Raw genomic sequence first — 15,777 nt, 5'->3', positions numbered from 1 at the left:
CCGCGGGGTCACTTTGTCCACGTCTGTCTCTCCTCTGGAAGCCGCAGCGCACCTGGTAAGTGCTGAGGAGGGACCGAGGGCCTAGAACAGCCTGTTCTGTCCTTAAAAGACATCAGGGACAGCGGCACCCTAACAAGGTCTCAGCCGCCTTCTGGTGACCCAGATTCCCTGGACGGCGGCCAAGCTGGTCTGGACGGTGTTTGCATGTGCGCCGACGGGGTGCGGCGCCAACGACAGGTCTGCAGTGGGAAGCGGTCTGGTCCCCGCGCTCCCCAGCCTCCCCCCAAAAACAAAACCAGCCCAAGTGGCTCCAACCCCCACGCTTTCAAGGGTGTCTCTTACTCGGCATTTCGGTCTCTTTTCAGTTTGTTCAAGAGGCAGCCGGGTACACATTTTAAAGGACATGCCAGTCTCTCAAATTTTATCACGAGTCAGGACCAAAATCAAGGGCACAGAAGAAGGTATGTCATACACACTCACACACAACACACACACACAGTCCAATACCACACACTCACGTGCACGCAACATAGACACACATTGCAACACCACTCTCTCATACAGACGCACTCGAACACCACACGCTCCACACACAGACACACTCAAACGCCACACTCTCACGCGCTCACACCTGCAGCGAACTCTTTAAAAGCAGGCGTCTGTCCCTGGCCGGCAGGGAAGAGGACTTCCCGTCAGGACGACGCCCCAGCTCAGTGTCCTGAATGCCCTTCCCCGCCGTCCCCGCGAACAGAGAGCCATTTCTATATGATGATCAGTGTCAAATAGTCCCTTTAGGCACCAAACAGATGGCCTGGGAACTCGGACAATCAAAAGCAAAAACAAACTCTATTTCCAATAAATTGCCCACAGATAACCACACGGACGACGGCTGCTACATCCGCGTGACCCGCAGCCCAGGACCCCGGGTGCCCCGGGGGACTCAGGGTGTCTCCTGGGCTCCCGCAGCCACCATCCCGCTCACGCCCTGCCTCGGGTTTGGGGCTCGTCACTAAACACCCTCCAAGCCTGACTGCCTCTTATCTGCAGAAGGAGGCGGCTGTTGTCTACCTCTCAGGGCACTGCAAGGATTAAACGACATAATCTCTGTATTTGGCAGACAGGGAGCACCCCAGACGTGGTAGCTTTCAACAGCAATCACAGAAACAGTATTCTCCAAGGTCAGCCTTTTCAATGGCAACTACACAAGGAAGCAAGCGCCCTAAGCTAAGTCACCCACTCCAGTCGCCGGCGGGCACCGCAAATGCAGCCGGTGCCACCGCGAGACAAAATGTTTCATTTTACCTAATTATAAGTGACTCCAATTTAAATGTAAAAACATGACACAGAGAGGACACTGACTACGGAAGAGAGGCGTGGGCTCGGAGGAGGGGGCAAAAGGGAAAAAAGTAATTGGGACAACTGTCATAGAATGAAGAGCGAAAAGGGACACTCACTCAGTTACCGGAAACAACAGGTTTGAACAACTTGGGCGTGTAAATCGACTTTCCAACGGTCAGTTGTGCCGAGTGTTTAGGAAGCGCAGGCCAAGGCCCCCTGATGAAAAGTCCGCATCCAGAGAGACACCGGCTGCGAGGGGGCCACACGCTGGGCTGCGGCGGCCCAGGGCAAGGGAAACACGGGCGGCAGGTCGCGCGGGATTCTGAGAGCGCCGCCACGCTGCGGTATTTTAGATAAAATGTATCATTAGCATTCACCCCATCAATCACTTTGTACTTTTTACATGGGGTCCTGAAACACGCGTTTTTAAATTATTTTTTTTATCCTCACCTGAGGACAGGCTTATTGATTTGTTTAGAGCGGGCGGAAGGGAGAGAAACACCGCTCGGCTGCCTGTCGCGCACGCCGTGACGGGGACCGAACCCGCTACCCAGGCATGTGCCCAGTCACCGCAGCCCTCCAGGTTCCGGGACGACGCTCCACCCCAGGGGGCCACCCGCCCAGCACCGCCGGACCCTTCGGGGGCTCGCGCGCCGCGTCTGCTACGACACACAGCCTGGAGCGTGCCAGGAAGCAGAGGCGACGGACCGTGAGTGCGGTCGCTCATTTTAACGAACTGGTGCTTGTCACCGAAAGCAGAATCAGGCCCATGGCCTTCTCCTGCCAGACCTGCGCCGCATGCATGCGACTCCAGGACTTACCGGGGCCCACTGGCTCTGAGTCCGGGCCCAGGTGGAACCCAGCCAGCCAGGACAGCGGCCCGGGTGTCCCCGGGGCAGCCGGGGTCGGGGGCGGGCAGCCCAGCTGCGGGACCAGAGGTTCTGCTGCCCCCAGCCCCCCTCCACCTCCCCAGGGCGATCCCCTGTGGTCACAGCAAGAACGCGACATCTGCTCATGCTCAGCCGCCCCAGAGAAGCCAGGATGATGAATGCCCAAGTGATGGGCACGGGGTAAAAAGTATTAATCTTTATAAAAGGTATTCAACAGGCATCATCCGCTTATAAATGTCCACGCAGAATATCCGTCTAGAACCCATTACAGCTCTGCATTATGGCAAGATGCAAATATGAGAATAAATTTGTTCATTTAAAACATTTGTTTTATGAACACTGAGTAATGTGCTTCTTAATTTTTAGTTTGGTCACATTAAACAAATGATCCATAAAGTGCATTTAATAACCTTGAGCCTGTTACACTGCACTGAGGTCCAGAGCCACACTTTTAATGAGAATTAAACAGTAAGAGCCATATAAATGGGGGGCGGAGGCTTGCTACGCATTGGTCACAGGCAATCACCCGATCCTTCACCCGTCTAACTCTGTGCCCACACGACTGCACGCGTGCCGGCGACGCCCCCCTCCACACCAGCCTGCGGGCAACGGACACGCACAGAATGGAGCCAGGGAACGGGAGGGACCACGGGAGCCGTCTAGCGCTGTCCCCACTGTACGGATGAGGGGACAGGAGCCAGATGGAGGGGGCGCACAGGGGCAGCACCACTAAGCAGCTGCCGAGCCGGATCTGCTGGCTGATGCTGAGGCCAGAGCCCCATAGGGCAACGGACCCGCGTGTAAACGTGGGAGACTCTGGTATCTGTACATGCCAAGCACAAATTCAATTTTTCCAAGAACCGCCTTGGTCCGAAGAGACGTGCTTGTCCGCAGTCCCGGGAGACCACCACCCAGTAACCCCGGGCGGTCATTCTGCCCCCTCTGACACTGACTGTAGCACCGCTGCCCCGCGCCCTGTTTTTCTGTCGACCGGTAGCGCCGTGGCGCGTGTTCTGGTCGGAAGAGCCCGGCGCCGCCCGGCTGAGTGCTCAAGGGGCAGCCACCGGGCCACCTGTGGTTCGGCCTCAGGTACCAGCGCCAAGGCGTTTCCACCGAGGCGGGGACAGAGCAGTGACAAGTGTCTCAGGAATTAGAGGCAGCGTCACGGAAGGACGGGGACTACAGAAAATGGGGAAAAGCAGCTGGCCCGAGGTCCGTCTTCTGGATGAAGCCACTGGGCCCCATGCCAAGTGTGTCATCTTTTGGAAGAAGGGCGGGCACAACAGCTATTTTGTATCCTTTACTTTGGAGAAGTGTCATAATAGGGGTCAAACATCCATTAGTATTGTAATGTCATTTGTCAGAAGATAAGAAATGAAAGAACCAATGGGGGGAAAAAAATCATAAATGTCTCCTACATATAAGGAAAGGAAAAATTAGAAAGACTTGAGAACAATGCCAGGGAAGGTCGTGTGGGAAGCACTAGTCAGGCCAGGAATCTGCTCTCCAGGCAGGTTCAGGAGCATCAAGAAGGCAGCGTGGTACATTCAGAAAGAATCCTACGCGTCTGTCAGTCCCTGGGCAGAACCTCACCACGTGGGGAGGAGACAGCAGGAGGTGCAGGGGAGGGGAGGGGGCACGCTCCTGCGCCCGGGAACGTGAAGGCCGCGGAGAACACAGGTCTCGTCGGTCACTGGGGTCGGGCACACACTGCTCCCCTGGCTGCCCCGACCGCTAGGGGTACGAGGTAAAAACAATGAGGAAGAAAGCAGCACGGAGCCCCCCATCCTGGGGGAGAGCCTGTGCGCGTGGGCAGGGGTCGGCGCCACACAAGAAGAGCTGGGCCTTGAAGGACAGCGACGGGCTGACCCGAGGCTCCTCCAAGTGTCCCAGGCAAGTCACCCGCTGGAGACATATCCTGCAGGGACAGAGCTAAGCTCGGAAGGCCTCAAAGGAGCCCTACACGGGGGAGGCGCGGGGGATACTGTGCCAGTGCCTGGGGTCAGCCTGGCCAGACAGGGCACAGCCTCTCCTCAGGCTGCGCTTCCTACTCCAATATCAAGCTCCAGGGACAGGAGGCCACCCGAGGTGTGCACAGAACGCCTGGTCAGCTGGCTCCGAGCAAGGTTAGGCCACCCACGCCCTGAGAAGCTGCTGGCTCTGCCCGTTTACAGACGAGCGCCCCACGCAGAACAAGAAGGGAGACGTCACAAGCTTACGAACACACCGCACGCTTCGATTATGTTTACTTTGTGCATCACTTATTCACACGTTTATTTCGGTCTGTTATATGCGGTGTTTGAAGTGAGTTCAGTTTTCAGAAGGCATCGCTCCTGTGGTGGGCACGAAATAGGTGAAGACTAGGTGATGGATGTACAAAAACGCAACCCATAATCAGCACCAAGGCTGTGGACAGCTCCCTGCCAGTGCTTTTCCTTACAGGTTCTACCGTGCTACTTAACTCCGGGGCCCTTATCTGTAAATTAAGAGAATTGCTCTTTTCCAATTACACATTTTTTAAGTTGACCGCTCTGAGGTCTGTCTGAGGAATTAAACTTGCTAACCCACAGATCTGAGCACATGGTAGGTGCTCAACAAATTACAACGGACCTGAAGTGGATATAATTAAGAAACTGAAATTGACTTACCCCTCCGAAATTCAATAACGTGTTTCTAAAAGGCTGCACGGTTTTAACAAATGGTCTTTTCAACAACACATATAATGAAAGATAGAGAGTGACAGGTGGAATGAGGGATGAACGAGGTACAGTGCTTCACAGATAACGATTAGAATGTTCTCAAGGCACCAGGAAGCCGAAGAGGAGAAAATGCCGTTCATGTTCCACCATTATTTAAAATAATCAGTCTTTGGGGCTCACAGCTGGTGACAGGCATTAGCAGTCCCCAGCCCAACCTTCATCGAACTGAAGCATTCCGGAATGACATACGAGGGCTGCTCCTTAGGTGACGGTGGCACACGACGGTCCCAACCCCAATTTCTCTTTCTGTGCCTCATCCATCAAGGGGACGAATCTACTGCAGGGTAGCACTGTGTTTAAGATTCCTTCCAATACAGACAGGAACACCTCTCCAGCGTCCACAGCGGGGAAACTGAAGAGATTTTTATTTTGATTTGTTTATGGATCAAAGCATTAAGGTCTATTCTATTACAGGTCTGCATGAGACACACGGCTTTTCTTTCTACCATTTAAAGCACAAGGATTCAATTCATAGAATACATTTTAGAGGCATAAATTTTCTATCTTGGATCTAATCACAATGAAAATAGCCCGGAAATCTGACTTCAATATTTCTTAATAGCTAGTCCCAGCAGGTAACTACGCCTCTGCCCACAACTCACGAAGGGCCGCTGTAACGCATGTTCCCACCGTGAAAAAGGGGAGCTTCCTAACTGGATGACTCATTCACCTCGAAGATAAGAACGAGGAGAATCATTTAGGCTCTGTCTGCCGGCACTGTAAGCAGCTGAGTGTGCAAACATGGGGCGCGGACGTCCTACGCGGCCAACGGGTACCCTGGAAAAGGTGTCCACTTGCCATGAGGACGGGGAGAGTCGCTGCGCAGGCCCGTTCCACCCCCGCCGAGGGAAGGGACCCAGCGAAAAATAAAACACAAAAGGGGCCCAGGAACACCGAGCTCACAGCAGAGGAGTCCACCAAGAGGAGGACACTGCTGTCGGACCAGAAAGGCACTGTCTGCCACTAAACCTTCAAATCTTCACTCCTCGAATCTCCTCCTACCCTCCCCCCAAGACGTTCACACGAAATGATCAGTACAGAGTGAGTGCCACAGAAAATCTGTCCACTGCTCTTGCCACTTTCAATACAGAGACATGGGAAGCCCAGATCTTGAAGGTAAAGGAACGCATCGGTGTTAAGCTGCACGCTCTTCCCTGAGTTTCCGGGTGCAGCACCGCAGCAGAAAGGAGCTTCCGGAGGCCCCAAGTGGGCGCCCCACGAGGTCTTTCATCTGAACTCAAAGGCTTCTTTGCAAGTACATCCGAGGCTCTCAACCACATTCGAAGATGAGGCGACCTCAGGCTGACTACTTTTGTCCCAATTTCAGTAACATTAACATAAAACATTTTTGTGAGCAAAAACCCTAACCTTGGCCCCCCAGCATCTAGTTTACTTACAGAGCAGCTTCTCATTTCTACAGCAGGACTGAAGCTTTCATTTTCCCGACTTTGGTCGCATCCTCGAGTAACAACATGACCGCATGGAAGCAAAGCTACAAAGGCACAAAGTAGGACGCTTTGACCTTGCCTCCCTGCGTATCCTGCTTTGGAAATCGGCTCACTCCACATCACAGATCACGTGCAAGAGCCGCCTCTTAGCGAGGCCAGGAATCCACTCAGCCAGCTTTCACGCCGTCCGGTCCCACCGCAGACAAGGCTTGGAGCTGTCACCGCCCATCTGCAGGCTCCCGCGTACAGCACGCTGCCATGTCTGGGGACCCTCACTGCCACCAGAGCAGAGGCAGGACGTCCAAGGGGGATCCCAGACAGCAGCACGGGACCGGCCCCTCTGCACATGCCCCCTTTTCTGAAACAATGCCCCTCACCCTGACCACCGCCCTGCAACTGAAAGACGCGCTCATCAAATGCTGGGACGGCTCACACGCGCTCCAGCGTCCCCAGGGAAAGCCAGACAGACGGACCTTAAAAACTCTGAGGCACAGTAATGGGCGCCTGCTACCCTTTTCTCCGCTTTGCCCTTGGTCTGAAGTGCTCCCTAATTTTCACAGAAAGCTACGATGAATCCAGAGACAGGCCTGGACGGCCCCTCCCTCCCTACTTCCACCGATCTGGGGATGATGAGAATAACTAGCAAACAGACGATGATATTAATTTTATAAAACTGCCCCGGAAGCATCACAGCGGGGACCCCTGTGAGCAGGGGGTGGCAGGAACAGCCGCCAACGTGCCCACACAGGCTGGGGCCGCCCATATGCGACCCCAGGGGCCCGAAGACCCATCTCCGGTCACAGCCAAACTCAGCGGGGTCATCGTCAGGTTCCATGCCCCTGAGAGGGACCGAGAGGAGCAACAGGAAAAGACGGATGACACAGCCAGGGCACCGGGAGCCCTGGCAGGCGAGGACCCACGCCAGCGAGGGGCGACCTCCGGCAGAGGGGCGCCTGCGGATCCAGGAGTCCCCGTCAGCTTGCCGGTCCCACCGAAATGAGGCCGCTGAAACCCCAGGGGACACCTTCGTGCTGACGGCAGATGGCAAGAAGGGCTTTGGAGCACGGTGCCTTCTGGGAGGTAGCCCATGAGCCGATGACCAAAGCTGGCCCGGAGGTTCCCGCACAGCGATGCCCTCTGACCCCACGCCCCACAGAATGTTACGGAGGGCTGGTGCACTCGGTCGCTTGTACATCTAGGTCTTGTTCTAGTAAACTCTAAACATCCGGACATGGGGAGCCAGTGTGGCTGGTTCCCCTGGGGACAGGCAAGAGGACACAGACAGCCACATTTTTTACAAATTACCACATGGAACAAAGCAAGAAAATCACAGCCTTCATAGCCCCTCAGAAAATGGTTCAGCTCTACATAGTTATACCACATGTGGCAAAGGACAGTTTGCAAAGGTGCGACATCTCCGTAAGAACAGGCCAATGGGGGGATTTCCACCAGGAAGACGTCTTTCCTGGCAGGGTGGCCGGACGCCGCTGGCTGCTTCAGAGAAGCAGGGAGGCTGCAGGGGAGAAAACCCAGTGCCGCCCTCACTCTCCCTGCCCAGGGCGAGCCTTCGAACTCAGAGTCCGCATACGGGGCCACGTCCCCACCGGCCAGCGCCCTGACCCCCCTCCAGGCGGCCAGGGAGGGGCTGGTGGTACACGGAGCCCCCGCTGACGACGCGGATGGCTTCAGTGGACTGGGCAGCTCTGCGGCAGCTTGTGAGACACGACACTTCAGGCTAATTTCAGTTCATGCAGCCCACGAAAACCTCCGAGGCGCCTATTTCTTACTCTCATTCACTGTGTCAGTGGGTACAACTTGCTGTTAAGATTGAATTCCTAACTTTGTACATATTAAAAAGATACAACTTATTCCAAGATATTATGTATCTGATAACTCCTTATTAAGCAAAGCTGTGGCTTAATAAAAAGCTGTAAATGCTTAATAAAAGCTGTAAATGCTTAATAAAAGCTATAAATGTTTATTTGCATGCGGCATACTTCCAAACAGGATTGGGGCAGTCTGTGATAAAAGGCTTGTAGAACAAGAATGAGAACAGAAACAGGGCAGGGGAAGGAGCAAGAGAAACGTTAACTGCCAAACATCTAGGCTGACACCATGGCCAGAAACAAACAGGAACTTTCCTTACTGGTTTTTCTACTCACAAAAGAAATGCAGGAAAGAGACATGGAGGAAGTGTCCAGAGAAGAAACCATTTCCTTGACATATATCCTTAAAAGAATCTCTTGCCAGTATTTTTTATTAAACCTCTTAGGTCTTAGGTTCTTACTCAGAGCGCGCTAAATGGCACGTGGACCAGGGTGTTACAACAGACATTTGAAATACACAGAAATACGTCCTCAAGGAGGTCTGCCCACCTCAACGCACAGGGCCAAGTGCAGTCCACCTGCTGACGGCAGGTGTGTATCGACAGCTGCGCGCTCAGGGAGGCCCTGGCGGCAGGATGTGTGCGCGGGGCTGGGGGGCTGGGAGAAGGGATGTCCCTAACCCACCTAGCAGGGTGCCGCCATAAAACTCCCAGGGGATCGTCCGCGCTCTGTATAAAGTTCAGTCCCTGCAGAAGGACACAGAAGCAGTGTCCCCACCCACCCCTCTGTCACCATGGCTCCCGTGAGCCACAGCGGCCCCACGCTCGAGTAGATCCCAGGATGGGGAGCAAGTCAAGAGCCAGCTCCCTGACGCAAGTCTGAACTATGGGCAGTCACGATTAATGGCTCCAAGGGGATGCGTGGGCTCCAAGTCGCCAACTGCGGTGACAAAACAGACACCCTCTGAAAGGGAGACGGAAGCGCCCGGCCCGGAGAGGGGCCTGCGGGCAGGGTGACGAAGGCCGCCCTCCGTGGGCCCGGAAGAGCCCCCCACCCCGAGGGAGCCTTAGACTGACACTCTCCTTCGCACGCACCGAGCTGGAAGGGTGGGCTCCAGTGCGTGTTCTAAAGGTAAACCAAGAAACGAGATTAAAGCGAGCGGGCCCACACTGGGCCCAGATGCCGCACAGGACGAAGCCAGGCATGCGGGGATCTCAGCCCAGCCAGGAACTAGGAGGACATCCCAGAGTCCTGGGGGGTGGGGGGCGGGGGCTGGGGCGTGGTGCCCCGGCCCTGAAGCAGCCCCACGCACGAGGGTGAAAGCAGGACAACGCAGCAGCCAAGCATCCGGACACCGACCGAACAGAACCAACCCGTGCTTCTCAGAAGTCGCTCTGCTCTGCCTCCAGAAGAGGAAGGAGGTTATGGAATTACACAAAGGTTTTCAGCTTTCCATACACCGCCTGACAAGTGTAAAATATTAATTCAATGAGTCCAGGAAGAAAGAAAATGATTAATAAGAAGGGCAGAGCAGCCCCATGGGGGAACGGAAGGTTCTCCTCAGGATAAATAAGCAGAGAAACCATTACCGTTCGTGTCACCTGGAGCAGGGCAGACGGGACCCTGTCAAAGACCGCGAAGTTCAGGGGCGGCGGCAGAACCACGGCGTCGCCGCTGAAGGGACACTTCCCGTTTTCCTTTGCAATCAGCCCCACAGCCGCCGGTGATTGCCTCCCCGCGAGGGCCCCCCGCGCCGGCGCGGCCACAATGCGCGCTGATTGCCAAGGGCCGGGCTCCCCTCGATCACACACCGGGGGGCCCGCCGCCTGTGCTGCGCGCCAATGCCCGCCTTCTAAGCACTAACTCCTCCTGTCTTGTAATGGGGCGTTTTAATTGGCTGCAACCTCCACTTCTGTCAGCACGGAGGGGAGAATGCAGGAGGGGCAAGGTCCCCAGACAATGACGAATGGGGCAATTTAACGATTTTCAGGAGTCCACTCACCATGCTGGGTGAAGAGGTCACTGTGAACGATTTCGATCAAGCAATACAGCTTCTGGATGGTCAGCAAACCCGCGGGAACGTTGAGGATGAATTCAGTGAACATTTTGCTGCGAGAAAAAAACCACAGTGGAAAGCGTTCAGGGAGACACAGCTGAGGGGCCCGCAGTCCCGCCGGACAGCGCAGAGATGCAGGGCCCCTTGGGGGTCGTGGAAGGCCACAGCATGGTGGCTGTTTCCCATTACACACACACACACAGAGACACTTTAAGATGTTATTTCTCATGCCATACCCGCTAACACGGCTACCACATCAACGGCAATGCCAAGTACTGGCTGGGATGTGGGGGAGCTGGACCCCTGGCCCAGGCTGAGGGGACAAGGTGAGATGGCGCAGCCACCTTGGAAAACACGTGGGCAGTTCTTCCAAACGCTGACAACTGTTACCGTCTGAGCCAGCATTTCCACGCCTGCGTCTATGCCCAAGAGAAATGAAAACAAAACCCTCCGAAAACTCACGCAGCAACATCACTCCCTGCGCTCAAGGAGGAAAAACGGCCCAGGGGGCTGTGGGCGGGCGGAGGGAGTTGCCAAGCGCAGGGCCCTCGCGCCATCCATCCGCTCCAGGGAGGAAACTGTGACGCCGGTCCCGACAGGGACCCCTTGGCGACAGGCGCTAAGTGGGAGAAGACAGGCACCACACATGCCACGTGGCGTGTGATCCCACGCATCTGAAATGCCCAGAAAAGGCGAAAGTACACCTACAGCAGCTTAGGGGGCTTCCAGGGTGGGGTCAGAGCGCAAAGTGACTGCCAACAGGCACATGGGGTCTCACCGGGGAAGAAAACGGCTCTAAAATGGGTCTCAAATGGGATTGCGGTGGCATCACAGAACTCTGTAAAAGCACCGGTAACTGTCTCCTTACACATGCTAAAACGGGCGTGTTTTGCAGTACAGAAATTACGTCTCAGTAGCAATGCTTTACAAAATTTACTGATAACCAATGGCCAAAACACCTATGAAGGGGTATTAGAAGAGTACTTGCTAGTAACCAAAGAAACCCAAATTAAAATTGTGAGAGCCTTTCTCACCAACCATATTAGCAAAGTTTCATAGAGTAATAATTACAATGTTGGCAAAGTTTGGGAAGACAGATACCAGGACACACCAGGAGGAGGTCGGTTTGACCTTTTGGAGGGCAACTGGGTGGTACCTATTCACAATCTTCTAAGAAAACGCAAGGCCTAGGAATTCCACCTCTTAAGCTAACAAGGGCAGACACCATAATTACGCTACGAAAATTTGACTGTAGCCCATTTTACAATAATAAAAAACAACACAGCCTCGCACCGCCCCCGCCCCTGGTTGGATAGCCTAGTGACCTGTCCTCTGTAACCTCACAGCCTGGGTTGGCCTGGAAGAAGCACCTCTCACTAATGAGTCGTCACGAGCAACTGACTCAGCACAAAAGTGGGTTAATAATAGAGCCCATGCGGCACCGCTGCTGAAAGATTAATTGGGTGCTGCGTGGCGAGGGCTCCGGGGAAGCCTATCTTGCGTGGAGAAAGCACAGAATCGATGCATCTCTTGTTGTTACTGAGATAAATGGCGGGCCAGCCTCGGACGGGGCTGGATGAAAATCATTAAGGATTAGGACGTGGAAGGCGGCTTTGTGTTGCGGGCAAACAAGACGTCTTAAGTGCGGGCACGGACCCTACGATCGTGCACGTGGTGCTGGATTTCTTGGCTTGGGGCGGGGGGCGGTGTGGGATGCGCAAAAAATAACTGGAAAGGTGCAGGGATGTTGCTTTTGAGTTGTTCTCCTGTGATCTCTTCTGTTTCATCCAAACACGAATCAATTTTCTAAACAGGGAAAAATAGTGTTGTGTCTTTTCTTTATCAGTAGATAAGGTGTCCCCTTGCAGAAGGAGCCAAGGGCCCGGGAGCAGACTGGGCTGGCCCTGCGGAAGGCGCCATCTTCAGCTCTCCAAGCACAAGGTGCCACCCCTCCATGGGCGAGGGGCGGGTCCCTGCGCTCGGCGCGGGGGACAGGCCCAACCTGCGGCCATGACCCCCACCCTCAACACTCCCTGGACACGCCTGGAGGGTTCAGCAGATCCGGACGGGAACCCAGGATTCCGCACCTTCTGACCAGTTCCAGGGGCGCTGCCGGGCTGCTGGTATGGGGACCATTCCAAGAGCCGGTGGCAGGAATGAATACCAGGAACCCGGGAGGGTGGACACGGTGCCCAGGGACCCGGACGTTTCTCCGTGTCTCCTTTAGGGCCGGCTAAGCTCTAACTGGCACTGTCTGTCTCCAGGAGGAGAAAATAAATGCGTCCCTGCAGGACAGGGCATGTGCAGGCCCCGCCGAGGCAGGGTCCATCCAGGAGAAGAGCACCTCCCCCCGGGGCCCACCCTTCACCTCCGGGGCGCGAGGGTCCCGCGGTGGCCCTAGCGCACGTGAAGGATGACCATGTTTTGTTCAGTGTAACCGCCAGGGGACGGATGGCCCTCTACTGATATTGAGGTGCCGTCACCTAGAGGTGTTCATAGTGTAAAATATTAAATCAAAACAGGAACAAAAACAGCGGTGCAGACGTCTGGGGTTACAAAACCCGTGCGTCCGCGGGCCCTTCCGCAAGGCGGTGATATCTGCCCATGAAACCACCGAGGATGGGCTTGGGGGTGACGGTGGTAACATCAGAGCCAAAAGGAAGGGCCCGGTCCCCAGCCTCACTTCTGGGCCTGAAAGCCCCATGACCAGCTTCCCCAAAGTCTTTTGTTTCTTTTCAATGTTATGTTAGGTGACAACTGACTCTTCTGCATGAGGCTACAGTTAACTCCCCACCCGCCCCCGCCCCCCCCAAAATCAGGAGCTCCCAAAGAGCAGTGGTGAGCATTAGAACAAAAGGGAAGAAAGACACAAACGTTATGAGCCCTAGTGTCAGATATTTTAGGTGCTGAAAACAAAACCAAAACCCAACCACCACATCTGAAATTCCAACCCGAACGACGACGAAACGCCGAATCTGTCTCATATACACCCCCTGAGCAACAGAGAAGTCTTTCTAAAGAAAACACAGTGACTGGTGATGGAGAATGTCCTTTCCATGTAAGTCATAATCAGCGAAGTGTCGCGGCCACCAACACGCGTGCCCGAACGATGCAGGCACCACGCTGCGGACGCGAGGTGGCATCGCGAGCAGCCCGCCCACCGAACACCCCGAGGCAGCGGCCGGAAGGGCTGGGGGCAGCCGCGGGCCGGGGCGCATCCTTACCTGAGCTCTTTGGGGTCAAACACCAATTTCACATCGTTGACGATCGTCGGCAGGTATTTCAGCGCTGCCCCCTGCAAACCGAGATCAAAGAAGACTGCTGAGGTGGACGCAGTTTGGCAAACAGTCGTATAAATTTATAATTACGACGGAGGAGCGCCGCATTCCAAGAAGAGAAAGGTCACATTCTGGGTGACTGACGGATGGCTCAACATGACGAAAAGAGGGAAACAGCCCTAGGCTCCACACACGGTAGTGACAGGCTGCAGTCTTAACACAAAATAGTACCGGTGGTACCACGAGAAGCCAACAGCTAGAGCCTGCTGACCCCCTGCCCACGCTGTGCTGAGCTTCCATGTAATCGTCTCCTTAACCCCAGCGAGGCTACAGCACGAGAAGACCTGTGGCCTCGGCGGCATCCTGGGTCGCTCCTTAAATCCCTGCAGCGGCTTTTGCTCGCATTCAGCAACTACAAGGATGCGCTTCGCTGCCCTCCACACCTGTTTTCCTGTCTCTCTGGGCAGCCCTTAAGTACGAATCATTTTTTTCTGCGTAACATTATCTCTTGCACTGGTACTATGTATCCCCAAGAAAACTCACACTCACAAAAAATAGAGGGGTGGGAATAATGGATGCTATGCACTAGGTAGGACCCTTTTGTATTTTATCTCTAATTCCAACAGGAGGCCAACAGGCATGAGCTGTGCTGGAAGGTAAGGGACTGACCATGGAGACGTCAATTCCTTCGCCCCTGATTACACAGCCAGGAGGGAACGGAGTTGGAATTAAAATTCAGTCCAATGGGAAGCCAGAGCCTCTGCCCCCTCGTCCACATCCTGTCGGGGAATGGTCTGGATCTCAGGTGTTCCGGCCCTGACCGCAGGCGTTCGGGCCCTGACCGCAGGTGTTCGGGCCCTGACCGTCCGCCCCCACGTGAGACTGACTCCTTCCACCTGGCCAGCTCCCGAGATGGAGGGTGGTAATTCACGTGCCAAACGCCTACAGGGCTTTGTTAACCCTCAAAATCAAATGGAGCGCAAAATAGGGTAGCAGTGAGAGCACTGGAGAATACAACGCCTATTACTTAAACCATCGCTGGCCCTGTTTTCCAAAATAAAGGAGGCAGAAACCCAGTTTAAACACAGTGCCCTGAAAGCATGTGGCCAATTAATTCATTTACAACCGAGGGGCCCAGGCTCCGCCTCTACCACCTAATGAAATTCATTCCATGCCTCACCCTCTATACAAAAACTAACTTTAACTGTATCGTAAAGGTAAAACTTAAACCTATAAAACTTCTGGGAGATACTTGTGACTTTGGGCTCAACAAAGACTTCTTAGATTTGACACCAAAAGCATAATATGTGAAAACAATCGACAAGTTCTATCTCATCAAAAGATGTCCGTGAAGATAAAAGAGGAGCTGCACACAAGAACAATTGCAAATCGCGTTATCGGACAAAGATTCCTAGCCGGCATCTTCCAAGAACTCCTGAAACTCTAATAAGAAAGCACTCTTTCCCCTAAAATAAGGCAAAGATTTGAAGAGACACTTTTGCAGAGAAGACATCATGGACAGCAGGTAAGCGGTTGGGAAGACGCACGCATCGCTCGTCACCAGGGCAGAGCACAGACAGACGATGAGACGTCACCAGTGTCAGAGTTGCTAAAACAAAACCCTCTGCCAACACCCAGTCTGCAGATACCGGTCTGAGTCGGGACGTTAGTTGGGTAACTTTGGAAAAGCTCTTGGCAGTTTCTGACAGAATTAGATAAACCCCCTCCAAACGGCCCAGGAACTACACTCCTGAATATTGACCCAGGTGAATGAAAACTTTTGTTCACATGAAACTCTGTACACTGATGTTTACAGATGTTGTTTGTGATTGTCAAAAACTAGAAACAAGCTCCATGTCCCCAGGAGGTGACCATACAAGGGCACACCACTCAGGGATAAATTTAAAAAGCCCGTGGTAACACACAACATAGATGAATCTCAAATGCACCCTGAGAAGGCTACATGCTGGTGATCTCATTTCTAGAACGCTCCAGATAAGGCAAAACTATGGGGAGCAAGAACACCTCGGCGTTCGCCAGGGCTGGAGGTCGGGGAGAGCTTGCCCGCCTCGGGGCTGAATGGCACTCTCCTACAGGACTGCATACAAACTACGCCTTAACTTTAAAAACGAATAAAAATCTTACCTGGACAGACAGGCATGAGACATGCCTGAGGGAATGC

At 54.1% G+C, this 15,777-nt stretch overlaps 1 protein-coding gene across 1 annotated transcript in view; it reads right to left on the bottom strand.

The window, feature by feature from the left end:
• DOCK1 (dedicator of cytokinesis 1) overlaps positions 1-15,777 on the bottom strand; it is a 383,329-nt gene that overhangs the window by 236,337 nt on the left and 131,215 nt on the right. The window contains exons 24-25 of the mRNA XM_054581689.1: positions 13,542-13,612; positions 10,264-10,370 (exon numbers count right to left, since the gene is read on the bottom strand). Of these exons, the coding sequence (XP_054437664.1) occupies positions 10,264-10,370; positions 13,542-13,612 (178 nt within the window). The remainder of the gene's footprint in view (positions 1-10,263; positions 10,371-13,541; positions 13,613-15,777) is intronic.

Source organism: Pteronotus mesoamericanus, unplaced genomic scaffold (assembly GCF_021234165.1).
Source record: "Pteronotus mesoamericanus isolate MK-2021 breed Mesoamerican mustached bat unplaced genomic scaffold, CSHL_Meso_final contig_657, whole genome shotgun sequence".
NCBI lineage: Eukaryota > Metazoa > Chordata > Mammalia > Chiroptera > Mormoopidae > Pteronotus > Pteronotus mesoamericanus.
This window is presented reverse-complemented; position numbering and strand designations above follow the sequence as displayed.